Source organism: Patiria miniata, unplaced genomic scaffold (assembly GCF_015706575.1).
Source record: "Patiria miniata isolate m_02_andy unplaced genomic scaffold, ASM1570657v1 HiC_scaffold_1, whole genome shotgun sequence".
Lineage (NCBI taxonomy): Eukaryota > Metazoa > Echinodermata > Asteroidea > Valvatida > Asterinidae > Patiria > Patiria miniata.
Genome location: NW_024037047.1, coordinates 4,329,444 through 4,356,543, shown reverse-complemented (window position 1 = coordinate 4,356,543; position 27,100 = coordinate 4,329,444). Strand labels below are relative to the sequence as shown.

Below are 27,100 nucleotides of genomic sequence, written 5' to 3'. Positions count from 1 at the left end.
CCACCACAAGATTAACAAAGTACGTCCAAAGACTGGAATATTGTTTTTACACCGAGATAGAGGGCGCTATTTATTTTGCCGTGACTTTGGGGAAAATGACCCTGGAATAAAAATGAAGTGGTTATTCCTTCTGCGTCTAAATCTGTTAGAGGGCACACGGTAGACCGTGTGAAAACTCCAACGTTTTGTAGCGCCATAAAATTAGAATTCAATTCCCACTAATAAGTGGCGCTCTACAAGTCCACATGACCATCATTACAGAGAGAAGCATTTAGGGACTCACAGTGTGGCTGTGTCTGGGTTTTTGTTCTTTACAGTGTTATCAGCATGCATTTGTTCGACGGCGAAACACACATTAAGTGAACGGTATGTCTCTACATCTGGGTTAACACATGTTTTCTCTTTTTTTTCTATTTTCTTTAATTACACAGGTATAATTCCGATTAAGTAGACTACATGCAGTAACGTCATGCACACATTATTTTCCATTCAGCTTTCAAAGACTGACAAGTAAAATATCTTGATTATCTAAGAAATAACAACATCGTAAGCCTTGAGAATTTTTTTCTGAGTAAAACACATTCATTAAAGGATGTAATGTTTCATTGGGAAAACCTTGTGGTTTTCGCAAGCTCTTCAGAATTTTGGATCTCGAAAGACAGCAACTGCCTCCACGAAGAAAACGTTCAACATGGAAGCAAAATTAATCTTCGTAATACTTTGGAACCTACTTCTTCGTGAAGGAATATTTGGAGGTAATTTAACACAAGCAGACTAATCCAGTAGGCCCCGCCCAATAGGAGGGCGCTGTTTGATTTGTGTAAAGTCCTTTGTATTTACCCGAACCAAATAGCGCCCTCCTATTGTGTCCACCATACCTCAAATAGGCTTTCTACATGATTCAGACGCGATTGTCACGTGCAAGTGCACGCATGTCGCACTATAATCACGGCTGTAATTGGTCAAAACATCAGGGGGCGGGCTTAGTGGATCTATCCATTCAAACAGTGCTGAAAAGGTCAGGCGAGGACACGAGATGAAGTAAAGATGCTCAAGAGTTTTCTCCCACGTATTGATCGGCCACAAAGTTCGCCATATCCAGGTAAATCTGTCGACCAAATTGAAGTAAAAACCGTCATTTGACTGTGGCACTTTAAACCCTAATCAGGCCGGGTTATTTTGACCATCTTTCAGCCGGGGGGGGGGGGGGGGATTCCGCCCCCCCCCCAAGATCTCGGTCATCGAGTGACGAAAAATTTTGAAACTCGGTACATGCATAGAGCAACTCATCATGAACATACCCAAGAAATTTCAGACTATAGGTTAAAGGGTTTTGGAATTATGGCTAATTAATTATTCATATGTACGAATGGTAATTCTGCTCTGTGTACACGACGTTTATGGCAAAATTGAGTTTTAACGGCGCGTAGCGCCGGGAAATATTTTGCTACGCGGCAACCCCTTGTCCAATTGTATATTTTTGGTATCAAAAGATGCGCAAGGCTCGAGGCTAAAAAGTCATAACAGCTCGGGTCGTGGAAAAAAAATTGTTTAAGGCTATCGCGGAGAAAGTTGAGGGGTTGGATTCCGCCCCGGCTCTTTTAGGGTTAAAATGAGGGACCGGGCAAGGTTCTTGAGCAGATATCGGCAAATTTATTCTGTATTGGCAAAGACAGAATATGAAAGTGTTGGCTCGGTCTTCGACAATGGGTGAATGATTTAGTGCGCAACAAGAAGTGCCTGAAACTCGACGTTGAGGGCGCTCAGCTAATTTGAATATAAATAGCCTAAAGAATCACAGACAATAAACCCAATAGGGATAAACCAAAACATAAAGGGGGGGGGGATATTTTTACACTCGTCACACTTTCCCCTTTTTCAAAAAGGTCGTCCTCGACATTTCATACATTAAGTTACTCTATTTAACGTTATTAAACCGGGCCATGGTTTTCTAATTGGCTGTCAATAGTCAATCATCTGTTGTGGAATATATACAAATACCACGTTTCACACATATCTACTGTAGTTCAATTTATACAAATTAATATTCATAACTGGACTCTTATGCGTCCAGCACTCTTTGAGTCAGAATAATCGATTAAAATTTAGTCTAGAATGAATGAAAAAAAATATATATATAACCTTATAGTTCCGGACATATCAACATCTCCAAAAATCGTTGATATAACACAGATACAATCTAGGGGATATTTTTACACTCGTCACATGACGAATTTTAAAAACTGTTGCATCTTCTTGTCAGGATTTTATGGCAAAGAAAGCAGAAACAAACAGAACAATACGCTACGGTGTTGTGCATAATTAATTAATATTCTGTCGTGCCCCGCGCCATACAAGTGAGCGACCATACGAGGTTTCTCTCAAATGACGTCAATTCCTACAGACCAACCCCGTGCATCGGTATTTTGAGCATCAGCTTGCATAAGGTGCATCGGCAGCGTCGTATTTCGAACACATTTCCAGCAATAAGCGCGCGTGTTTGGAACATTTTCAACACTGCGCAATGCGTGCTTGATACGCAGTAAAATAATGCGTAAATTACGCAGTTGCAGTTCTCCTTACAGAGATGGCCGTCTTTGAGGTCTTTTTATTCTATTTCTATGGAGAGAGACCATTGATCTCCATATACACAGACAATGCGTTCCGTGTGTGAATAAGAGAGGGCTTTTGAAAGTACCACTTTCGAAAGTACGCGTGTGCGCACATAGTGGTTCGCGTGCGTGTATCGCGAAATGCGCACGACTAAGTGTATTCTAAATGTGCACAAAGCAGCCATGTCTTCGCGTAAGCGTTGAGTGTCGTCCATTGATCTCCATACACAGTCTGTGTATATGGAGATCAATGGTGTCGTCAGCAATGTTCGAATGTCTCTCCAAGTGGTCTCATCCAAATCTTCTTTCTTTTTTTTCTTCTTGTTTTACCGATGAGGGGGTATTTGTGCGCGGAGCCTACAGGCTTCCTTCTTTTTTTTTTGGTGGGGGGGGGCACCCATTACGTGAGCTAAATTTCATGCACGGAGTTAACCACTCAATTATGCTTACCGGAGCCTCAGGGATCATTCCTTCAAGGGTCTCTCTCAATTCGCGAAATGTCGGGCGTTCGCTAGGCGTCTCCTGCCAGGTCTCATTCATTACCTCGCAACTGTTTCAACATAAGACACACATTTCAATTCAGTTGATTCAGAATGGCCAAAATTCTGAGTTCAATATTAGTCTTTGCCCTTCACCGACGTGTAAAAATACTGTATACTCAGTGTGTAACCTCCCGAGTCAAAGTTCCCAATATTGCAAGCAATTTAGGTACTTCAAAGTTTTAAGAAAATTTCTTATAATAAACTGTAGTGGTAACGTGATAGTGAACACAAAATCTACTCTAGCCGTTCGCATGGAGACTTGATGGAATAAGGGGCGTAAGACTAATAATGCACATGTGTTGCAGGATGCTACATCATTATAGGCAAGACTTATCAAGCTGGTCCAGGGCAGTGTAAGTCACAAGCGACAGTCAGTAAAATGAGATGGGCAGCCAGACAAACTTACAAGTGACAGTAAGTCCGTCAGTTAGTTAGCGAGATAGGAGCAAATTGGTTGTCAAGCTGACCAAATGGGACCAGCAAAAATGAAGTGATATGGATGACCTCTCTTCAATTCAATTAATATCATTAGTCATCAGTGTTGTGTAGTCGAGATCTGAAAGGTCGTGACCGAGAGCGAGACCTGAGAGCCGAGATCGAGACCTCAGAGTCCAAAGTCGAGACCGAGACAAAGACCTTATGGGCGAGACCGAGACCTTAGAGTAATTAGCATATAGTTATGAGAAATATATTTTTATGACAAAGAAACATGGCATGATTTTGTTTTCTGAATGCTGAGTAAATTCATATGTTTTCACAGTGTTTAATACCCCTTCTACATTGCTAATGTCAACAATTTGTCCGACTTTCTGAAAAGAAAACTAGCAGACACATAATTTGATTTTTTGCTGGTCAGTTTTTATTGTTTCTTAGGAGAAGTAAAACCAAAAAAATCGGAAATCGGAAAAAATTTCATCTCTGGTACAACCACAGCAAAATGGAAAGGATGTCACGTCTTGCCGCCGGTGTGGATGAATATTCCATGTAGGCCTATATGTTCAGAGGCCCCTTTATACTGGGCTGCGACCTTTGTACCACCTATGAGCGACCAAAACTGGCCAGGACGCTCAATGGTCGCCTACACCCAGAACATCCTTTTTCTATGCATGGAACTGCTCCAGCAATCCTTGTTTCTCACTTGAACCACCAAAACTGCAATTTTCGGGCATTTTCATGTTGAGCTACTAGCGACCTATGCGTCCACTGAGCCACTTGCCTGCCTCCCCTGTGCTTCACCTGTGCAACCTACGACAACCAACGCGATTCGAAGCAACATAGGCAACCCCCGAGCAATGTTTGGGCGACCATTGAGCCTCCTCTGTGCCTCTTCTGTGCCATCCTCGGCGACCAACGGTAACTAACGGCGATCACTGGTCGACCATTCAGCCATGCTTCTGCCTCCTAGGCGACCCTTGAGGCACAAGGAAGGCAGAAGCATCGCCGAGATAGACAGCACAATTTGCAACAGAACGGATCTATTACGTGGCGACCATTGGCCGGCCATTGGGCATCCACTCTGCAACCACGGCGATGCTTGTGCCTCCCTTCTGCCTCATTTGAGCCACATTTGAGCAACTAAGGTCCTCGGCGACCTTTGTGGGACTGTTTTGAACATGTTCAAAATTTACGACGACCATGGCGTCCATGGCGATGTCTGAACATCCTGTGTACCATCTTTGAATGACCTAGGCAACCTTTCGGCCTCCTTTGAGCCTCCAACGGCGACCAGGCCAGATTCATGGTCGCACAATGGAGGCCCAACGGTCGCCGCCCAGTGTAAAGGGGGAGGGGGTCTAAGTGTATACATGGAATGGAATGGATGCGTAAGCAAATCCTCTTTAAGGTATAGCTTAAATAACAGTCACTTGATAGAAACTCATATGTTTTTTTAAGTAGTATTTCAGAGACACAGCTTCAGTAGTCGTATACGACTACTGAAGCTGTGTCTCCCAGTGAATGTTCTCTTGGTGTTTTCACAAATATTTGATCTGCATGCTGTTGTTATCTGAATGTTATTTGTTTCCACTTGGGCAATGATCTTTACCACATCCCAATATCGTAACCAATTTTAGGTACTTACAGTTGTTCGCTGCAGTGGGTGGGATTTGGTAACCGAAAGCCCCGTTCTATGGAATCAATTACGTCACGTGCGTGCATGCCACGATAGGGGTGGGCACCTGTGGAAAAAAATAGATATGTGTGTCACAGATCTATGTGGCGTTTGTTAGAGATCAGCTGGAATGATAGCATTTTATATTTGCCCTGTACACAAGTATGTTGTCATCCTTGCGCATGAAATAAGAATAAAGTCTTCAATTTACAAACAAAATGAGTAAATCATTTCCAAACAAAATGAGTAAATCACCCGTCAAGTCACAAGTCCGGTTACAAGTGACAGAAGATGAACAGTAACGGGAGAATGTCTTTGTCAAGGTTCATTTGAATAGCGTGTGACTTGGGACTGGGTGAATTGTACAGTGATGGACTTGTGAGGCCTTGTGAAGGACTCGGCAACAACACAGATGCAAATTACAAACACAAGTCATTTTCCTTCCTGCGCTATAATTCTGCACTACACTGGCTGGAAGGTAGAGGGCACGCTATCGATTATGAACTACTGGGCATCCGTTATTAAAAGGCAGAAATAATTGACGCACCCAGTGTGACAATCTCCCACAGCAGAATGCCGAATGACCAGACATCACTCATGGTGGTATAGACATCGTCAAGCAGGCTCTCGATAGCCAACCAGCGAACTGGAATCATCCCCTGCGAAAGGCAATCGTGAAATATCAGATGTTGACAATAAATTTGAAGAACAAACGGAGGACGTTCATTAATTCGTTGGTACCAATGAACCGCCATACTGTCCTCTTTGTACCTGTCCTACCGACTGACTGACTGTCACTTGTAACTTAGACCGGTTGTATGGTCAGGAGAGCCGGGCAGTGCTATCGTATATGATTACCCCGTTACACCAATGTATGGGCTTAAACGGACTAATGTGTGAACCAAAAACACGGAATAGACTTCCGGCGAATAGCCATTCCGGATCGATTGTGCGCTGTGACGTTGACAGGTCTAGACCTGTAGGGCCAACTTTACTCGGCTAGCCATATATAAGAATGGAGAAGGTTTAACAGTGTACAACTCTGTTGTTCAAAATACAATTACCGTAGTCAAACATATGAATGAAAGCTCGAGAAAAAAAAGAAGGCCGGCTAGAAGTTAACTTACCATTGAAGTCATTTCGTATTGTTGTGTCTCAGAAACATCACGCGCTAGGCCAAAGTCGGACAACTTGCATACCATGTCTTTATCAAGGAGGATATTACGGACTGCTAAATCACGGTGAATGCACTGCAGAAAAAAAATGTGTATGCTTGTTCGAAGTTGAAGAAATGTTTGAATTATCTTTAATATAGCCTAACATAACCACCCGTGAAATTGATACACCACAATGGCGAGAAAAAAAAGGGATTTCTATTTAATAGTTATGTGACTTGGAAGTCTGAAATGACCTCAGTCTGGCCTCAGTGTACATTGCTTGCTATATCAGACATGACGATTTGTCTTAGCCTGTACTCAATGACTGCATGAGATCATAAGTGCAAAGCCGCGGAACACGCAAAATTAATAGTTAAGTAGTTTAATCATAAACTCATACCTAACACTAACACCCACACGCATCTGTGTAAACACTGACAGTGGTGGACTTCCTATTGTCCGTAATCCTCATTCCTTTATTTGTACTCGAACTTTTTAGCAACAGCTCTCATTGGTTTTGTAAACGAATTTCAATCATGGACTATCGGTCAATCGTAGGTCGTATTGCGTGTGCCCTAACCCTTTTGTCCTAGGTCCACGATTGCCGGTGTTTACATACCCAGTAACACTTACATTAACCCTAACCCTAGAGGTCATCAGTACAGACAGGTCTCTAATTTCTTTCTAGGTGATGAAGCTATAGTTGCTTGACCAGATCACATCAAATGTATAATGGTGGTGACAACATGGTTGTCTGCGATCAGCATTAGATAATGAACCACGTGACTGCGACATTGCTCTTGACCGCAGTCTGAATGTTTTTACTCTCTGTTTATGATTTTCTTTATCTTGTATTCCCACACGTACCCCAACTGATGACAGGTATTCCATGCCGTTCGCGATCTGAGAGGCAAATGCAAGCAGCTCGGATGGAGGGACAGGTTTAGCGCCTTCTACGGCTTCCTCCGTCCATGCCTGTTTCTTGTTCCTCAGGTAACCCTGTAGACTGCCTCCTGTTAGTAACTCCAGAATGATGACGAAGGGTTCTGAAAAACAGATCAGTAGGAAAAAAGAGTCAAAAGGGACAGTTGAGATTCTAAAATAATCGTCATTATTGAAAGCCTATCATTGAGCACTCGTCAGCCCATCTGAATTTAATTCCAACTTCTCATTTTATTGGTGCGTGTTTTGTTCTACCTCTTGCGTATTCATTATTACTGATTTAAGAACACAAAATACACCTCTTTAAAAAAAAATTGGCTGCTGAATGTATTTTGTCGTTATAGCTGAAGTCCCTGACAACTTCGCTTAATCTTGATACGACCCATTATCTGAAAACTAAATTCACAAACGTGCTACCCACCCGAGTCAGTGCAGCATCCAAACATGGAGACTACATTCGGATGTCTCTTCAAAGTTTTGTGGATCGCGATTTCCTTCTTGAAGTCACAGACAGCTGCTCCATCAGCAGACTCTGAAACAAAAAAAGAAAAGAAAAAAAATAACAATTATAACAAAAAAATGGCAATAAATCAGGTCATAATGGTCGCCAATAGCGGTTAGGTGTATCTCCGTGTGCAATCTTATAATACTAGACTAAGCAACCTTAGTATACTTGGCCTCAAAGCGCACATAGTTATATTCAACTAATAATAATGGCTATCAATTGGAAGTCTTTTCATCCATATGGTCTAACCAATGGGCCAGATCTACCCGGACCCATTCATGGGCGTTACAAGGTAATTATCCAAGTCGACAAGGGAGTCTGGTTGGCACAGTGGTTACTGTCTTCGCCTTCCACTGCTGTTGGCTGGGTTCGAATCATGTCCTTTACGCATGTAGATTGGGTTTTCAGTCCCTACCTGATTCCATTGGTTTTCTCCAGAATGTTCTTCGGGGTATTCCTCCCACCTCTAAAACTGTAATTTCTTCTCATTGTCTTCTCTCTACAGGTTTCCTCGGGCTTTCGATCTGCCGTGCCTAGTGCACTTTTAAGAAATAATTGGTCTCAACAGAAAGAAAGAAAAATGAATACTGCCTGGCACAGAGATGAGAGTCAGTCAGAATAAGTCAGTTAGTCGGTCAGTGAGATAGGTACAAAGATGACACCAGGTTGGCCCTGTGGGACCAGCAAATGTCTGCATGGTGCAGGTTAGTGTAGCGGGTAAGTCATCATCCACAATCTGTAGTGTCTTCATTTATAATCAGTTTCTTGCCTTTGAGTACTTTCACAGCCACCTCTGTCTCGACTCCTTCCTGCAATATCCCGTCTGCAGTTGCCCTGAAGACCTGACCGAAGTTCCCACTTCCGATGACATCGAACAGCGTAATCTTGCTCCGGGGAAAGTTACATTTCTTCATAGTGCCTTCCTCCATTACCTTTAAGAGAATACAGAATTCAGTTTTGCTTGTTTCAGTCAGCTAAGATCGTTTCTATATCTGACGATATTTGGGACTTAAAATATTTCTTTTCATCGCAGATATCATCCGAAAGGTTCTTATGCAAGTGAAACGAGGTTTCTGACCGGCTGTCTAAACTTCAAAACCTCTAAAGACGCCACGTTGGACACCTTGCTCTGTGTGCCTTCACTGAGGGCATGTTTTGTTATTGATCACATAAAAAGTGAAGTATTCTGAAGCTTTCTGCCGAAATAGTTCTGAATGGCAGGCTTACCTCTGTAACCTCTTGTGCTCTTTCACGCTTGGCATTGGACCGCAGTGTGCAAACAGTTACAATGACGACGACTGCTAACACAGTCCCCGCAGCCGGTATGATGATGGCGAGCAGCTGCAGTATATCTGTGAGAAATAGGACAAGACATACACGACCATCAAAATAAGAAGCCTTTGCAAAGGAGGCACCACACTCTCCCCCATCATCGTTCGAGCGAGTGGGTAATTGTATGAGTGTAACGAGTTTTCGCAACTCAGACCTGTGTGCCTAGCTCGACTAAGCAAACTTGATCTTTTTTACCAACCTAGTTTGTCGTTGACAATCAATTCCATGACTCTCTCTCTAAACACTGTGCCTCCGTCGGGACACATCACCCTGCATGTGATGCTTCCCAGTCGATGCTCTAGGCATATCTGCAGGTGGATTTCACTCGTGGATTCCCAGTCCCCGTTGGCCTCTTCTTGGCGTAACTGGGTCCCATCTGGCAGAATCTCTGTCTTTGTTTTGATCAGCCAGGTCATGTTACTGGCTGGATTCGAACCTGACGCGTTGCAGATGAATCGATAGCGACTTCCGATTGTGACATCAGCGCTGCACTCCGTGTCGCTCTCACATGAATGTGTGGTGTTGACGTGCAGGGTCATGGCTCTTGGCAGATCTAGAATGAAACCACACTATTGTTATGTCCTTCTATTTTAACCCTCCCCCCTCAAAAAAGGGGAGAGACATGATTTGTTTTTGTAAATTGTTTAAAATGAGATATCGAATGTGAAAATCGGCACCTGTTTAATCATGGAATAACTTTACACATTTTTTAAAATTATTTCCGGCCCGACAATAATTTAGTTTTCACAGGGTAGGCTAGTTCCCGCCTTCAATCAGAAGGTATAGTAGGGACTGGAAATCAGTCTACTCGCTAAGCGGATCGTCCACGCACAAACCCCTTTTCAGAAGATTGCAGAAACTCCTAATATATTTTTTTACCGCTAACATAGAAGATACAGATGACAATTTGCTGGGATAAATTACTCACATTTGTTGAATATCACAGAGTGTGATCACAATATTTTTACGTCATTGAGTTGCCCACGATTTGAGGGACAAGTTGACACTAGATGTCGGAGCTTTGATTTTACGAAACTAAAATTTAGCTAGTGCAAATTTGTCTAGAGTTTTCCACGAATTGGGGGAAAAATTAGGGGCACTAGCTGGCGGAGTTTTGAGTTCAAGAATCTTGACATCAAAAGTCATCAGCGATTTAGGGGACAAATTTGCACTAGCTAAATCATTTGCAAAATGATCCCTGCCAGAGATGAAAAAATGCGACGCCGATGGCACATTATGGAACATCATATTTTTGGTCGATTTCGGGGACAGACAGACCGTCGGATTGACCGACCGACCGACCACCAATTCATATGTAGAAGCTCCTTCCAGATCTTAAACATTTAAGGGGGATCTGTTGTAGTACACGGACAGTCATCTTTAAAAACAATCAAGAGTTAATTTTTTTTCAAAGGAACCACACAGGAGAAATTGACTGGGTGCTAACGGTAACCCAATATGTTTTTATGATCCCCCCTCCAGTATTTGACAGAAAAAGCTCCCAGCTTTAATCTGATATCAAAATAGACCGTGGGCCAGAAATCCTATCTCGCCTAGAAAATGAAGTCCGTTAAAAAATTTTGGTGGCAAGAAAAAAATGCTTGTTCTTTGTCAGTTCGAGGGTGCTGAATTCAATTCTTCCTGTTGCCGAGCTGACAAGTTGCACGTTTAGTCACAATCGCCGTCCAAAGTTTGACCCCCCCCCCGAAGAAAAATCTATTAGGGGCCCCTAGCGACCGATGGCAGTATCCATCCCCTTAAAGTTCTCAGAAACGGCTACTCCGATTCAAATGCAGATCGTCACCCACTTAGAATATTTAATGATCATTAAATCTATACACTTGTAGGTTCATAAACAAGGTGGTTTCTTAATTACATGTACTTTAATTATGCAAAAACAATGCTCATATATGTTTTATTGCAAATTGGCACAGAAGGCATACATGTAACTGACTTTTCCATATAAGGCATGACTGACTTTTTCTATAATTGTATACGACTGCATTATATAACTAACCTAAAACAATTGTTATATTGATGCCAAGGAAAAATATCATATTAATGGTTTTATTGTTGTGATCATTAAATATGAAATTATGCACAAAATAACACTTTGTCCATATTCAGTGTTTTTTATGCCAATAGTTTGTTCAAGGTATCACTGAATTTTTGCATGTGAGGCTGAAAGTATTGAATTGCATGTACATTTATGTCATTAATCCAAAATGAACCGTCTCCAATTTAACATAATCACATAATTACATAATTATGGTAATTAATTGTGCAATTTTGCAACAAATTGAATTAAAACAGCACCAACTTTTGTTCTTAAATGTTTATGAAAGGAAAAACTATTTGGAGAAGACTGACTTATTTCATTTACCTAAAGAGGCAAACAATAAATGGTAATTAATTCTCAAACTATCAACGAGTAACGCTAAGTTGACCACAGTCAACACTTTGTACCACCCAAATTTTTTTTTCAAGATATCACCGAGTTTTTCATAACATATGAAGTTCAAAGACTTATTTGCAGATTACCGAATTATGTCATTTACCTAAAGTAGAGTATTTGATTCCAACAATGTCCTAATTGGAAAGGTTTTATTTTGTGGTAATTAATTAATAAATAAGCAACAAATAAATCTTTGGCCATACTCAATTTTTTTTTCTAAAAAAAATACTTCAAGGTATCACTGAATTTGCCATTAACACAAAAATGAACTGTCTAGAACTGGAACTTCCATAATTCCAAATACATGTATGTCATAATTATTGTAATAAAGTATGCAATTATGCAATGATGGATTGTCAAGGCATTACATGTATTGAGTTTTTCACTTAAGTGTGGAGCTGCTGCGCTCGTCTCAAGCATCAACTTGGGTCAACAGAAGGTGGAGCTGGAAGAACTATTTGTAGATGAGGAATTGTCATAAGCCTAAAAAATATACTGTTGAAAACTGGAATTTGCTGTAAAATACAAACCAAAGAAATATTCTTCCTGAAAGGCATCATGGCGAATCACGTTTCTGCTGTCTACACCAGGCCAAAAAAAAAGCTATGCATATTTACAAGTACATGTAGAATGAGCAAACACATAAATATGGCTGATGATGAATACATGTATGTAAACTTTTCCGTACTACGTGAAGTCCCTGTGTCTATTCATCGTCTTCAATGTCACTTTCTTCGTCATCGCTGGACAGGCATTCGATGTCTTCAGTAGTGGTGTTCTCACAATCACTGCAACGACACAAGTCTCTACACGGCAAGTCGCCTGCCACACAAGAACAAATTCGTGACTTGCAATGTCCCTTCTTGCATTTACAAGAAATGTTTTGGAGGATAGTTGCATGCATATTAAGTTATCTAGTTTACATGAATATAATGTGATGGCATGCCCATAGAAAATGTATTTTTTTTAAGTATCCTAGTATTTCCTACAATTAAAGGCACTATATCCTACAATTAAGGGCACTATTACTGTGATCTGACTTTAGTCACACACTTAATAACTTTCCATAAAATAGGAAAATATTATCACCTTGCACATTGACTAGCTGCCATGCTCTAAATCAACAGAAAATATTCCAAACGTCTAGCCACTTTTTATGATAAAGAAGGTTCTGCATTAATTTTTTTTTGGGGGGGGGGAGTAACACAACATTGGTGATAGCTTCAATGTCTTACCTTGATGTAATTCTTGTGGCATGATCTGTGATACCGGACTTCGATTGCCACCATGTCTTGACCTTGAATATCAAGAAGGATGGATTCATCATTGAGTAGTTCAGCAGTCTTGAGAAGTTGTCCACCTGAAAAATATAGTGAAAAAAAAATCTGGTTCAAAGTGGTTTCAACAATTATGTGGAAATGTCTTTCCATTTATATGACAGTATGGTGATGTCACACTTTATATACATGTACATGTAATTATGACTGTACCTTTTTCATATTCACAGTTTGTGAGTGGCTCTTTTTTCCGCGGTCCACATGGCGGCTGGATCCATTTGCTCTTCTTGCATATGATGCACTCCACTGGTAGAACATGCCTGGTCCTTTGCTCTTTCTCTCCTGTGCGTCTTCTCTTGCGGGGGATTACCACATCTCCTGCGCCATCACCTCCTTCACTAGTTGAGCTCTTCTCCATCCTCAGTTTCGCTCGCTTTATTTTTGATACATTGCAGAATCTGTTGAAATGAGAACGAGACAGATGAAATATTTGGCAATGAAATGGCTGATTGGATTTAAACAATAGAGATCCGAAAGTTTCAGTTCAAAGTACGTTTGTAATCAAATCATACTTCTTGTAGAAGTAGAATTAATTTTTTTCCCTTCGTAATCGATATCCCTTATGTCCGTGGCTCTTAAAAAGAAAAATACAGAATGTCCAAAACCAACCTGTCTATAGTCTGGCTCTTACAGCCATGGAGTATTACAAGAACCAGACAATGCTATAAAGACTAACGACAGAGGTTGACAATTACGTTACAGCTGCTGTAACGATAGCCGGTGTGAAACAAATAAGTGAAAGATTCCCAAATCTGGCCATCACTAATTTTTCCCTTCAGTGACCTATCAGCCATCAGAAAGTGAAAATCTGTCCTAAAAACTTAGCAGGGAAAATATTGAATTATTTACTGAGAACACAATTACAAATTTTAAGACAAGTTTCAAATGTTCTGACTGTAAAGGGTGACAAGTGATGGCCAAATATGGTTATCTTTCCCCAAAAATACTCAATCATTGTCAGAACTCGGATTGTCATGTTTGTCCAATCCTATTTTATTTTCAATGTACTAATAGCAAACACAACCTATTTATTTGCTTTAAAAAATGACTTCAGTTACGTATTAAAATAGTATAAATAGCCCCCCCCCCCGCACTACGATGATAACAATTAACATTCGACACGTTTGGAATTGGAAACTTACATCTGCCAATGCCGGTGGTAGCCATACTCGGCCTTTGGTCGTTCGTTTTTCGCTATATCTTTGCTTTTTTGGGCAACTCCTCTCTCCTTTCCATCCAATTCTTGTCATTGCTGACAACAAGTTACAAACTTCTTCCAGCTCGTCTCTGAAAATGGTGAAATTTCACCGCTTTCTTCGCCAACGCACGTCCTGCCGACACTGCGCAATAGTCGTAGCCTTGTTGCCATTTTGTGATTGGACAATGAACGACGTTCATTTGATGGTGTCTTCGTACCTCCAGTGCAAGTAGCTGCAAGCGGGGTCGCACGGTAGTGCTGCTTACCGTATACGCACCTGGGATCCGTCCGCTCTGTTTTCATAAATGAACATCAATTCATCATGTAAAGAAAATAAATTTGTAATTTTCCAAATGATCTATGATTACATCGTGAGATCGTTTAGACACCCCCCCTCCCATAAATGCATGAAAGCATGGAGGAAAGTGAATACGGAATTGGAGTGTTAAGTAATTCTTCCGGTCGCATTATCAGTCCTTTTTAAATATTAGGGAGGTATTTTTTTAAATTAAAACAATTATTGAAGAGAAAAGCAGGGATCAATTTAATACGCATAATATGTACATAAAATTAATAAATTTACATTCATAACATCATTTTTTAAAGAAAGCATGAATATAGATGAATAATATAAGTTTCTTTTTAAAGAGAGAAGTATTCCATAATTTCCATTCCCAAAGTTTATGCACAAAATTAATGTCCAACGAATCATTGCAGATAGCTTGCAATGTTCATTCAAATATCGAGATGTATACACAGTAGGGTTTTGTGAAATGATTTTTCTTTTCCCCCTTTCTGTATCATTATGTGAACGAAATGTGTCACAAAAAAACCTGCAGAATCTGGCCTTGTACGATGAACATGTACATATGCGGCGCCCATACGTGAACATGGTACCGTACGTACTTGCGTACATGTACTTCAACGTCGTTAATTGACCAATCACAAAATGGCAACAAGGCTACGACCATTGATCTCCATATACACAGACTGGATAGGACATCGCGCGGTGTTTGTGCACGAATGCGCGGCCGAACAATGGCGGCGCGTTTACTGTCAGACGGGTAAACGCGCATTGTGCTTTCACTTTGTTTACTTTGGAAAATGGATTATCGAGTGAAATTTTTCTTACAGGAGGGAGTTCAAGCGCTCCTCCAAAACTACTAACTGAACGATGAAGAGTTACCCTCAATCCCTCCAAACAGCTTTTCCACACTTTCTTGATATATGCATTTTCGAAATTCAAGAACCCCCCATTTCCTTTTCCCTTATTTTTTTTTAATCCCTCTATCCTCCTCCCAAAAATGATTGAAAGTAAATTTCCATTTCATTTTTGGCACATTGGTCATTAGAGCACACTAATTACCCTATCAATGAAATGAATAATTGTATTAATAATATGCTGAAATGACATTAGGCCTATATTTATTTTTTTAACTGAACACTCACTCGAAAAATTGTATGGAGATTCATTCAATGATTGATATATTTATTAAAAACCCGAACATAAACCAATTAGAATCTAAAAGGTAAAAACCCCTAAATTTTACAAAGTAATCAGTAAGAACTTCTTCCCGTCCCTAGATTGATCAGGGAATGACATCGTTCACCTCTTGTGAAATTGTGTGAAAGGAGATGAATCACAAACCAAAATAGTACTATACTAATATTGTCAAAGAATAATTCAAGCTTCGCACTGTCTTGTTTATAATTAAATGTTTAGCTATACTTCTGAAAATAAATATAATTACTTGTAAGCGTAATGGGAATCGTTTTTGTGAGCGAATATGACGGTGTATTAATGGCTATAGCTAGTAATCTTATAACGGCGTACACAATATAATTTCAAACCGTAAAAGTACTCATTGCTTTCTTCACCATACAAACTGTCAATAATGTGACAGTCTTGGGAGCTCATAAAAATACTTGCTTGAACTCCACAGCTTCTTTCCAAAAACAAAATCAATCAATGTTAACAGTTCCACATCGTAAGAATTAATTAAGTCAAACTCTCAGATGCCTATCACATCGCATGTTCCATTCAGTGGATGATATACGGTATTCGATTCCATCCCTCCGTGAAGTTCTCCATTTTCGTCCGTCTCGGATATCGTCCGCAGCTGGTGGTTTTTACTATGGCTTTGCTGAAGTTCTTTGTTTGATATGAAGGTCAATCGGCCGGTTGTGCAGTAAGTTAGCATAAACCATCTCCTCAGTTTCTCTTTATAAAGAAAAAGAAAAGAAACATTTCGGTAGGCGTTAAGCCAAAGCAGACATAATTCAATCAGATTTTGCATATAAAATTTATAAAAGTTATTCGAATAAACTATTTTAAACGAGTCAACTTTTGTTCATTGCCAGTGCCGGGTCAGTCATGCACGTTTAGGCCTAGGTCTTTAAAAAAAATGATTCCGACCAGCATGACAGGCCTAAATCGCATACAGAAAATCTCGCTCAGCTACCACAGGCCATCCCCTCAAACTCAGAGCGACAACATTAACGATATTATAATTTGCTTTGTCATTCCCATGTTCATATCCCTCCAACATGTCCATGCCATGTTGTATAGGCCTCGTTAAAAAAAACAACTTACTTGCGGATTGTACTATTCTTCAACGCTCCTTACTTCCCGGCACCAGCAATCTAATGCTATTGCTGCGCACACCTTGACTATACTCCTCGTCGATTTTGATCAATTTAGATCTCTGTTTCTTTTATTCTTTCAAAAATGACAAAGAAACCAAAGAAAAGCCAACTTCATTTTTTAATCCTCCGTTCGAAAGTGTACACAACTCGAATGCGAATTTGTGTTCTTTACCCTTTTCAAAAAACGCGCGCGCGGACGCACGTTCGTACGCGATGTCCTATCCAGTCTGTGTATATGGAGATCAATGGCTACGACTATTGCGCAGTCTGCCGACGGGCGCCGCCATGTTCCTCCTGACGTCCTCGTCCCCGGGAAAATTAACGCGATTTTCTAAATCACCTACGAAGCGCCGATTCGAGGTTGCAGCATACCGCCCTCAATCGGCGTTCAAAAAAACATCGCCGACGCGACGGGAAAGTGGCAATTTTCTACCTTGATTTTCACATTAGTTTGCCGGGTTTTCTGCCGGCAACATCAAAAATATTAATCAGTGTCACAAAAGGAGTCCATTAGGAAAGAAAAAAAGTTGCCACCAAAAACTCCGAACGATTCTGCACGCTACGATTTCTGGCCCACGGTCTAAAAACATTAACGTACACAGATCACGTTTTTGAAAATTAGGCAAATGTTCCAAGGGTGTGTTGTTTTGGGTCACCCTGTATAGGCCTACCAACTTTAATAAGTTGTTTGTGAATACCTTATTTGTCGATACCAAACTAGTTTAAAACTGCCTTTACAAAAGTTTCGAAAAGTCAAGAGTTTGTTTACCTTTTAGTAATAGATTTGGGATGAAATATAGAACTAGTCTACTTACACATTACGTTTAACGTCAAACTCGCGTTTTTTTGAGCCGGTTGCGATATACACCTCAACGTGGATCCTGTCTGGTTTCTGTACAACTTTGTCTTTAGGCGACTCTCAAACGGCGGTTCTATCGATTGGGACACATTTACTTCAACTTGTGTCCCATTAATTCGCCAGAGAAAAATCTGTGTGGTATTTTGCCAATTGTCTCCTGGAATTGTGCATTTAAACTCGGTCTCTTGCCCTTCTATTTCATATGGACTTATTCTGGACAATATTACCTCCTGTGTAGAAACTGGAGAAAATGGCATAGGATATTATATTATTCCATTTCGAGAAGCAAAAACATAATGGAATAATTTATGAAATATCTCACTGTCCACTTTGTTCACAGTTGCCTCATGGGCTAAAAAAGTGACCACGCACAGTAAGCAGATAATAACACACAAACACACAAGTGTGTATTTCCCTGCTATATTGTCCCTCTTTGTACTCTTGAAGACCCCCCATATGTTTTGTACATGAATCCAAATTGGGGAGCTCTCGGGAAGTGGGGACCCTATTGTCCTCTATTGTTCAACGTCCCCTATTGAATGCAGAAACAAACGCACACTTACGATATATACATAGTGTGAACATTCTTTTTTTGTTCGTGTAGTTAAGAAAAACCTGTGAAAAAAACCTCATTTCACTCACACTGTGAAAACTCTTTCATCCACTTTGATTACTATGATTCCCTCGAGTGTTTCTTTTTTTCTTATTTTTGCGACGAATAAAGCTTACTCAAAAAAACCTTTTAACCAGAGAGGGGGAAATCTTGTGTGGACGTGGGTAAGTCCACACAACGTATCTGACATTTGGTTTATGGTGACATCTTTTGCTCGGAACTACACACAGTGAATGTAAGTAATGCTTGCACACACACAAACACAAAATAAAGAGAACTTATCTGATATTTTCATTTCCCAAGGTTTTCTTGTTTTTATGTCGGCTGTTTTTTGTTCTCGTTGATTGTTAATTTGAACAGGTTCACGACCTAAAACAGTATAGTTCAGGTATTCCTAATAGCCTTAAAATAGCCAATAAATCTCAACACCAAGCATTCCCGAGAAAAAAAGTTGTTAGATTAAGGTTTAGCTGAAACCTATGTTCGAGAAACTGTCACACAAAGTTACTGCTTTCGTTTCAATTCGTTATTCATGTGAATGTCTACTGATCTTTCTATAATTGTGTCACTGATTGGCTTAACCCTGTTTTTCTTTTCAGTTTTGTTTAAAAAAAATGTTCCAAAAAGGTGGCAGCTTACTTACCTGGGCACAATATGTTGAAGATGGAGACAATTAGTAGGAACATGTAGACACCAATAGAAGCTCGCTTACCTGAGGCCATTGTTGGGTGTGTTAATTCGCACAAGGAAACAGCAATTCATAGGTAATCGTAATTATTCAGCTTGCTTGATTTAACGAAACAAAGATCGCGTCATGCAATTTCACTTTCTACATTTGCTTAATTTATTTTTACTACAAGCAATGTGAGGTCAACGAAAGGCCATGAAAAGCTATTACATTTTTTTTAATCATTATATTTGAAAACAATACGGATAAAATGCCGGGCACTATGCCCTCATTTCAATTTAACAACTCAAAGAAGTAAACCTAGACTCAAAGAAGTAAACCTAGTCTGTTATGGACGGGGGAATGAAAAAAAAAACCCAAGGTCATTAAAGTACCCTGGTAAAATATAGCTTGATTGCTGGAATGTAATTAGGGCGCAGATATTTACATGATGAAGTTCCCCTTAAAGTGCCAGTTTGTTAACATTCAAAATTAAAATACGGTACCCGGTAGAGAGTGCGATGCGGAAGTGGGTGGATGGTCGCGGGTTCGATCGAGTCCTGGCCAGGGAAGAGACGACCCGTGGCAGGAAAACATGAGGCGGGTTCGTGTTCCGTTGCAGCGCCAGCCCAAATATTATTTGCCTTTTTTTAATGAACAGATATATAAATACCGGTATAAGTAAAAAATAAGTAAAATGTTCTGCATGGATGTTTAGCCGAGCGGGAATACAACCCACAATCTCCTGCATGAGCATCAGGGTACCCACAAGTAGGCCAAAAAAGAGCAACTATAGGCCTACACGCTCTTCGTACGTGACATGTAAAAAATAATATATAAGTATTCTGCTTGCAACAATGCGAACGAAACTGCGAGCGAAAGTCTGCATATAAGGTTAGCGCGCATGCGCTTTCTTACTCCATTCCCCCCCCCCCTCGAAACGACAGCTTAGTCAGCGCGTATGTCAACTCGTTCTGAGGGATATTTGAAAACTTCAGTTGGTGACAGTTAAAATTTCTTACCAAAAGGAAGTACTGTTCGGCAATTTTAAGAAAAGAAAATGTTTTCGACGAAGAGAAAGTTGGGAACCCAAATTTAATTTCCTAAAACTTGACCAAAAGTACGAAAACACACTAACCATTAATACAAATCTAGCTCCATGCACTCACTAGCCTAATGATCGAGAAATAGCACACATGTTCAAATACATTTAGACTTCAAGCTAATAAAACGGGTCGCTCGGAAATAATGGGAAACCTAAATTATCAGCTGAAAATATTATTGTGAAATCTGAATTGGTGAATTTTACGAGCTAAAAAAAAAGCATTTTAAAGGGAAAGGTACTTTCGAGTAGTTTAGAGAAAAGGCAAACTGTGCCTTGGTATTCTATGAACAATGAAATACAGCCGTTGCCAACACTGCTTACTGACTGGATTAAACTGAGATTATAGCTAACCAAAAAAGTTAGAGGGCCCGTCTACATCGTGACAGGACCTGGCTTGCGGAATAATAATAAACACTGTTTCAGGAAATTGTGATGAATGTACCTCACCTAAACAATAATGGTATCGTCTGCATTGACGGTTGGGACGCTGGGATATTCTGATGAATAAACGCTCTGATTGGTTGGATTTTGCGTGACCAGTGACCTGCACGTCATCAAGGTCATGACTCTGTAAGGTTTGAAACAGCCATTTAAACTGATTCATTACTCTTTTATTCCAGTTTAGAGATGTTTTTTTCTCGTTGAAAAGCGTAATAATGTAGGAAATGCTGTAAAACTGTGTTGTAAATTTACAATTCCCGTCACTCGCTCAGGCTGCGTTTCGAATCACGAACGGTCGGATTGCATTATGCGACGCACAAAATTTTGTCAACATGGTCCTCGATGAAACAGATATCACATCCGGTATGGAATGTGCGCAATTCTATAAAAAAAAAAAAAATCAGATATTATTTGCGCACATTGTCTAACTGCGGTCTTGAACAGTTGCAGCCAGATGCTTTATACATAGGTCAAAGGCCACTTCCTTCACAAGATTCTGTGAAGCTCATCAGAGTATCCCAGCGTCCTGTTTGCAGGGCGGGGGGTACGAGCGAAGCAGGCCCTCAGCCTTTTTGAACCTTGCACTTCTAAAAAAATCTCACGTGACGTTTGCATCAACTTTACTAGGTCGATACGCATTGTTAGCCACGGCAAAAATGGCGCCCATACTGCGCTACATCAGTTATCACTGACGTTTGCGGCGTTTTGCCAGGTCACGGCAGTACATGTACATCAGGTGATGACCGATTTTTTCCGGCGGTTCCACATACATGATACATATCTATTTGGTGGCTTAGGCCAAACAAAAAAAGTCTCCGGTTTCAGGTATGCGCGCGCGTCGCCGTAGCCATGCGCGTCGGGGAAATGAAAAAGTTTTTTTTTTCAATGAAAGATGATGTCTCAGAACCGCCAAACTCACTGGTTTGACTGGAATCCTGCTGCTGCACAATTTAAACGTATTTTTAGATTGGGTTATGGTCGAAAATAAGCTTTATTTGGCCTCTCTGGACTCCCATATTGCACTAAGTTTAGTCGGGCACCATTTGCAGACACATTTGAAGCAAAAAAAAAATCAGGTAAAAAAAAAAAAGCCGCGTCGCCGCATCACTTTTTGGGCAAGCTCCATACAAGAAACCGGAGATTTTTTTGGGCCTTAGCAAAGATGTCTACAAACGATTGCCTGGTTTACCCATATGGGTGTTGCATTCAAGGAAGACAGTGACAAGTTGTTCTCATTATTTTTCATGTGAAGTATCAATGAAACACACATAACAATTGTGGCCTGCAACGATTACCGAATATGTTGATTACAAACGGTGAGTACTAGAAGTCTGCATGTGTCACTAATTTATTTATTTATTTATTTATTTCTTATTTATCCTAGGTGATCCATTCAGTGAGGAAAACTCACTGATCTCCCATGGATCCCAGCTCACACAAAACTACTATTAAAATACGATTAAAAGTACAATGTAAGAATGTTAAAAAATTAATTGAAATATACTTAAATAAAATAGGAATTACATAGATCAACAGATATTTACAACAATACAAAACATCGCTGCAAGATGACACCCCCCCCCCCCGTTGTGTTTTTTTTCTTTCTTTTTTTCTCCGCTTATTTTCTTTCTTTTTTAACTGAGCTGTTTGAGTTGTTTGACGAAGTGATTAAGACTTGTTGGATGCGGAGACTAATAAAAAAGTCAAGAAATTCCTGTCTGTGAAACAGGTAAATGATAATGAATGAATGAAACTGCACACAGCTTGAATAGATATGCTTGTTTGCATGTCATACTCATAATTTTTGATAAATCAATACATAAACCTGTTGTTGCAATAGATTGCAATGTAATTATGCAATATTTAAATTTCATTTATATGTATTCAATACACACAAATAATTGAATGAGTCGTTAATCAAACTGACAATATGAAATGCTATTGAACACATGCCACAAATCATTTTAATATACGTCTCTAAATACATGTCTTGAACAAAAGACTACAGATTTGCACTGTAGAAATTATGCATTCTCATCTTGCAGGCTGATAGGCTCTATGTGCTGAAAAAATTCTTATATATACACGTAGATGCAAAATATATATCATACATTATTGCACACGCAGAAGTGAAACGTTAGAAGGCACGTCATGATCTTCACATATTTCACACTTTGACCCACGCCTCCATCAAAGGGGGAAAAGGGGACATGATACTTTACGTGCTACAAGTACGTACATGTAGATACATCAATGTCAACCTAACAGTTGCAACAGACTGCAGTGAAAATAGTTTTATTCAATAGTCTACATATCTTAATTAGGCTAAGTCCACTCCCATTGCTAAACGCAACAATCTTGAACAGTTGAACATTAAGTGTGTAGGCCTATGTGAACCAGAATTAGTGCGTGGCACGTTCCGCGACAGTGTGAAATTACCTCTGTGCTGGAGACGTCTTCATTTTTATAATGCCGTAAGGCTTGAATTTTAACTATAATCAAGCTTACACTTGTTTTATTTAGTTATATGCGTACACTAAGTCTTCATTCACCATTTAATTTAGGCCTACAAATATCCTGCATATTTAACTCACCGCGTCATCTTGCTCCGGGGAAAGTTATATTTCTTCATACGTGCCTTCCTCCATTACCTTTGAGAGAATACAGAATTCAGTTTTGTTTGATTCAGGCAAATTTGTTCCTATATCTTACGATACTTGGGACTTATATTTCTTTTCATCGCAGTTTTCTTTTCATCGCAGATAACATCCAAAAGGTTCTTATGCAAGTGAAACGGGGTTTCTGACCGGCTGTCTTAACTTCAAAACCTCTAAAGACGGCCACGTTAGACACCTTGCTCTGTGTGCCTTCACTGAGGGCATGTTTTGTTATTTATTACAAAAAAAAGTGAAGTATTCTGAAGTTTTCTGCCGGAATAATTCTGAATGGCAGGCTTACCTCTGTAACCTCTTTTGCTCTTTTACGCTTGGCATTGGACCGCAATGTGCAAACAGTTGCAATGACGACGATTACGAACACAGTCACCGCAGCCGGTATGATGATGGCGAGCAGCTGCAGTTCATCTGTGAGAAATAGGACAAGACATACACGACCATCAAAATTAGAAGCCTTTGCAAAGGAGGCAGCAAGCTCCCCATCATCGTTCGAGCGAGTTGGTAATTGTATGAGTTAACGAGTTTTCGCAAATCAGACCTGTGTGCCTAGCTCGACTAAGCAAACTTGATCTTTTTTACCAACCTAGTTTGTCGTTGACAATCAATTCCATGACTATCTCTCTAAACACTGTGCCTCCGTCGGGACACATCACCCTGCATGTGATGTTTCCCAGTCGATGCTCTGGGCGTGTCTGCAGGTGGATTTCACTCGAGGCTTCCCAGTCCCCGTTGGCCTCTTCTTGGCGTAACTGGGGACCATCTGGCAGAATCTCTGTCTTTGTTTTGATCAGCCAGGTGATGTTACTGGTTGGATTCGAACCTGACGCGTTGCAGATGAATCGATAGCGACTTCCGATTGTGACATCAGCGCTACACACAGTCTCGCTCTCGCATGAATGAGTGGTGTTGACTTGCAGGGTCACGGAGCTTGGCAGATCTAGAATGAAACCACAATATTGTTATGTCATTTTATTTTCGACTTTCACACCCCATACCCCCCCCCCTCAAAAAAGGGGAGAGATACGATTTGTTTTTGTAAATTGTTTGAATAAAATATCGAATGTGAACATCGGCACCCGTAATAACTTTTTAATTTTCAATTATTTCCGGCCCGACAATAATTTAGTTTTCACAGGGTAGGCTGGTTCCCGCCCTCAAACAGAAGGTATAGTAGGGACTGGGAATCAGTCTACTTGCTAAGCGGATCGTCCACGCACAAACCCCTTTTCAGAGGATTGCAGAAACTCATAATATATTTTCTTACCGCTAAAATTGAAGATACAGATGACAATTTGTTGGGATTAATTACTCAAATTTGTTGAAGATCACAGAGTGTGATCACAATATTTTTACGTCATTGAATTGCCCACGATTTGAGGGACAATTGACACTAGATGTCGAAGCTTTGAGTTCACGAAACTAAAATTTAGCTAGTGCAAATGTGTCTAGAGTTGTCCGCGATTTGAGGGACAATTGACACTAGATGTCGAAGCTTTGAGTTCACGAAACTAAAATTTAGCTAGTGCAAATGTGTCTAGAGTTGTCCGCGAATTGGGGGGGGGGGGGGCAAAATTAGGGGCACTAGCTGGCGGAGTTTGAGTTCAAGAATCTTGACATAAAAAGTCATCAGCGATTTAGGAGACAAATTTGCACTAGCTAAATCATTTGCAAAATGATCCCAGCCAGAGCTGAAAAAATGCGACGCCGATGGCACATATGGAACATCATATTTTTGGTCGATTTCGGGGACAGACAGACAGACCGTCTGATTGACCGACCGACCACCAATTGACATGTAGAAGCGCCTTCCAGATCTAAACATTTAAGGGGGATCTGTTGTAGTACACGGACAGTCATCTTTAAAATCAATCAAGAGTTAATATTTTTTTCAAAGGAACAACACAGGAGAAACTGACTGGGTGCTAACGGTAACCCAATATGTTTTTATGATTCCACCCCCCCCCAGTATTTGACAGAAAAAAAGCTCCCAGCTTTAATATGATATCAAAAACATTAACGTACACAGATCAAGTTTTTGAAAAATAGGCAAATGTTCCAAGGTTGCGTTGTTTTGGGTCACCCTGTATAGGCCTACCAACTTTAATAACCTGTTTGTGAATACCTTATTTGTCGATACCAAACTAGTTTAAAACTGCCTTTACAAAAGTTTCGAAAAGTCATGAGTTTGTTTACCTTTAGGAATAGATTTGGGATGAAATATAGAACTAGTCTACTTACACATTACGTTTAACGTCAAACTCGCGTTTTTATCAGCCGGTTGCGATATACACCTCAACGTGGATCCTGTCTGGTTTCTGTACAACTTTGTCTTTAGGCGACTCTCAAACGGCGGTCCTTTCGATTGGGACACATCAACTCCAACTTGTGTCCCATTAATTCGCCAGAGAAAAATCTGTGTGGTATTTTGCGAATTGTCTCCTGGAAGTGTGCATTTAAACTCGGTCTCTTGCCCTTCTATTTCATATGGACTTGTTCTGGACAATATTAACTCCTGTGTAGAAACTGGAGAAAATGGCATAGGATATTATATTATTCCATTTTGGGAAGCAAAAACATAAAGGAATATTTTATGAAGAATCTTACCCTCCACTTTGTTCACAGTTGCCTCATTTGCTAATAAAGTGACCACGCACAGTAATCAGATAATAACACAAACACCGCCCCCTTGCACGCTTATATAGGCATAGCAGTGGGGTACTTTATTTGTCCTCGTAATTATGACAATATGCTCTTATTTTAATCATAATTTCCTGGGCTGAAATTCGGACTTAATATCCCTTTTCTAAAATTCTTTTATTTGCGACCCATCAACCCACCTGGGAAATTCCTGTTTTTTAAAGTAAAATTCATATATCTATTTCGTGAAAAACTTGTGGGGTATCAAAACGGTACCCCGCAAGTCGGTGGGCATTCCTTGTGGGGTACCTCCCATTGTTCCGGTACCCCACAAGGCAGTGTTTGTACACGCACATAAGTGTGTATTGTTCCTCTTTGTACTCTTGAAGACCTCCCATATATTTAGTACACGAATCCAAATTGTGGAGCTCTCGGGAAGTGGGGACCCTATTGTCCTCTATTGTTCAACGTCCCCTATTGAATGCAGAAACAAACACACATACGATACATACATAGTGTGGACATTCTTTTGTTTTGTGTAGTTAAGAAAAACCTGTGAAAAAAACCCTCATTTCACTCACACTGTGAAGAAAAACTCTTTCATCCACTTTGATTACTATGATTCCCTCGAGTGTTTCTTTTTTTTTTGCGACGAATAAAGCTTACTAAAAAAAAACTTAACCAGAGAGGGGGAAATCTTGTGTGGACGTGGGTAAGTTCACACAACGTATCTGACACCTGGTTTATGGTGACATCTTTTGCTCGGAACCCCACACAGTGAATGTAATGCTTGCACACACACAAACACAAAATAAAAAGAACTTATCTGGAATTTTCATTTCCCAAGGTTTCTTGTTTTTATGTCGGCAATTTTTGTTCTCGTTGATTATTAAGTTGAACAGGTTCACAACCTAAAACAGTATAATTCAGGTATTCCTAATAGCCTTAAAATAGCCAATAAATCTCAACACCAAGCATTCCCGAGAAAACAAAAAGTTGTTAGATTAAGGTTTAGCTGAAACCTATGTTCGAGAAACTGTCACACAAAGTTACTGCTTTCGTTTCAATTCGTTATTCATGTGAATGTCTACTGATCTTTCTATCATTGTGTCACTGATTGGCTTAACCCTGTTTTTCTTTTCAGTTTTGTTTAAAAAAAATGTTCCAAAAAGGTGGTAGCCTACTTACCTGGGCACAATATGTTGAAGATGGAGACAATTAGTAGGAACATGTAGACACCAATAGAAGCTCGCTTACCTGAGGCCAT

At 40.1% G+C, this 27,100-nt stretch overlaps 2 protein-coding genes across 2 annotated transcripts; both read right to left on the bottom strand.

Moving 5' to 3' along the window:
- Nucleotides 1-925: 925 nt before the first annotated feature.
- On the bottom strand, nucleotides 926-27,100 carry LOC119729583 (tyrosine kinase receptor Cad96Ca-like). Its single transcript, XM_038202240.1, has 12 exons — nucleotides 27,091-27,100; nucleotides 25,435-25,719; nucleotides 23,780-24,133; nucleotides 23,480-23,604; nucleotides 8,638-8,800; nucleotides 7,785-7,895; nucleotides 7,289-7,467; nucleotides 6,392-6,514; nucleotides 5,812-5,923; nucleotides 5,235-5,331; nucleotides 3,063-3,162; nucleotides 926-1,108 (listed from the first exon to the last, which is right to left on the bottom strand). The coding sequence occupies exons 1-12, from the start codon at nucleotides 27,098-27,100 to the stop codon at nucleotides 1,052-1,054; spliced, it is 1,716 nt and encodes a 571-aa protein (XP_038058168.1). The 3' UTR covers nucleotides 926-1,051.
- LOC119741310 lies at nucleotides 11,049-14,440 on the bottom strand. Its single transcript, XM_038217094.1, has 4 exons — nucleotides 14,135-14,440; nucleotides 13,146-13,390; nucleotides 12,891-13,015; nucleotides 11,049-12,477 (listed from the first exon to the last, which is right to left on the bottom strand). The coding sequence occupies exons 2-4, from the start codon at nucleotides 13,348-13,350 to the stop codon at nucleotides 12,343-12,345; spliced, it is 465 nt and encodes a 154-aa protein (XP_038073022.1). The 5' UTR covers nucleotides 13,351-13,390; nucleotides 14,135-14,440; the 3' UTR covers nucleotides 11,049-12,342.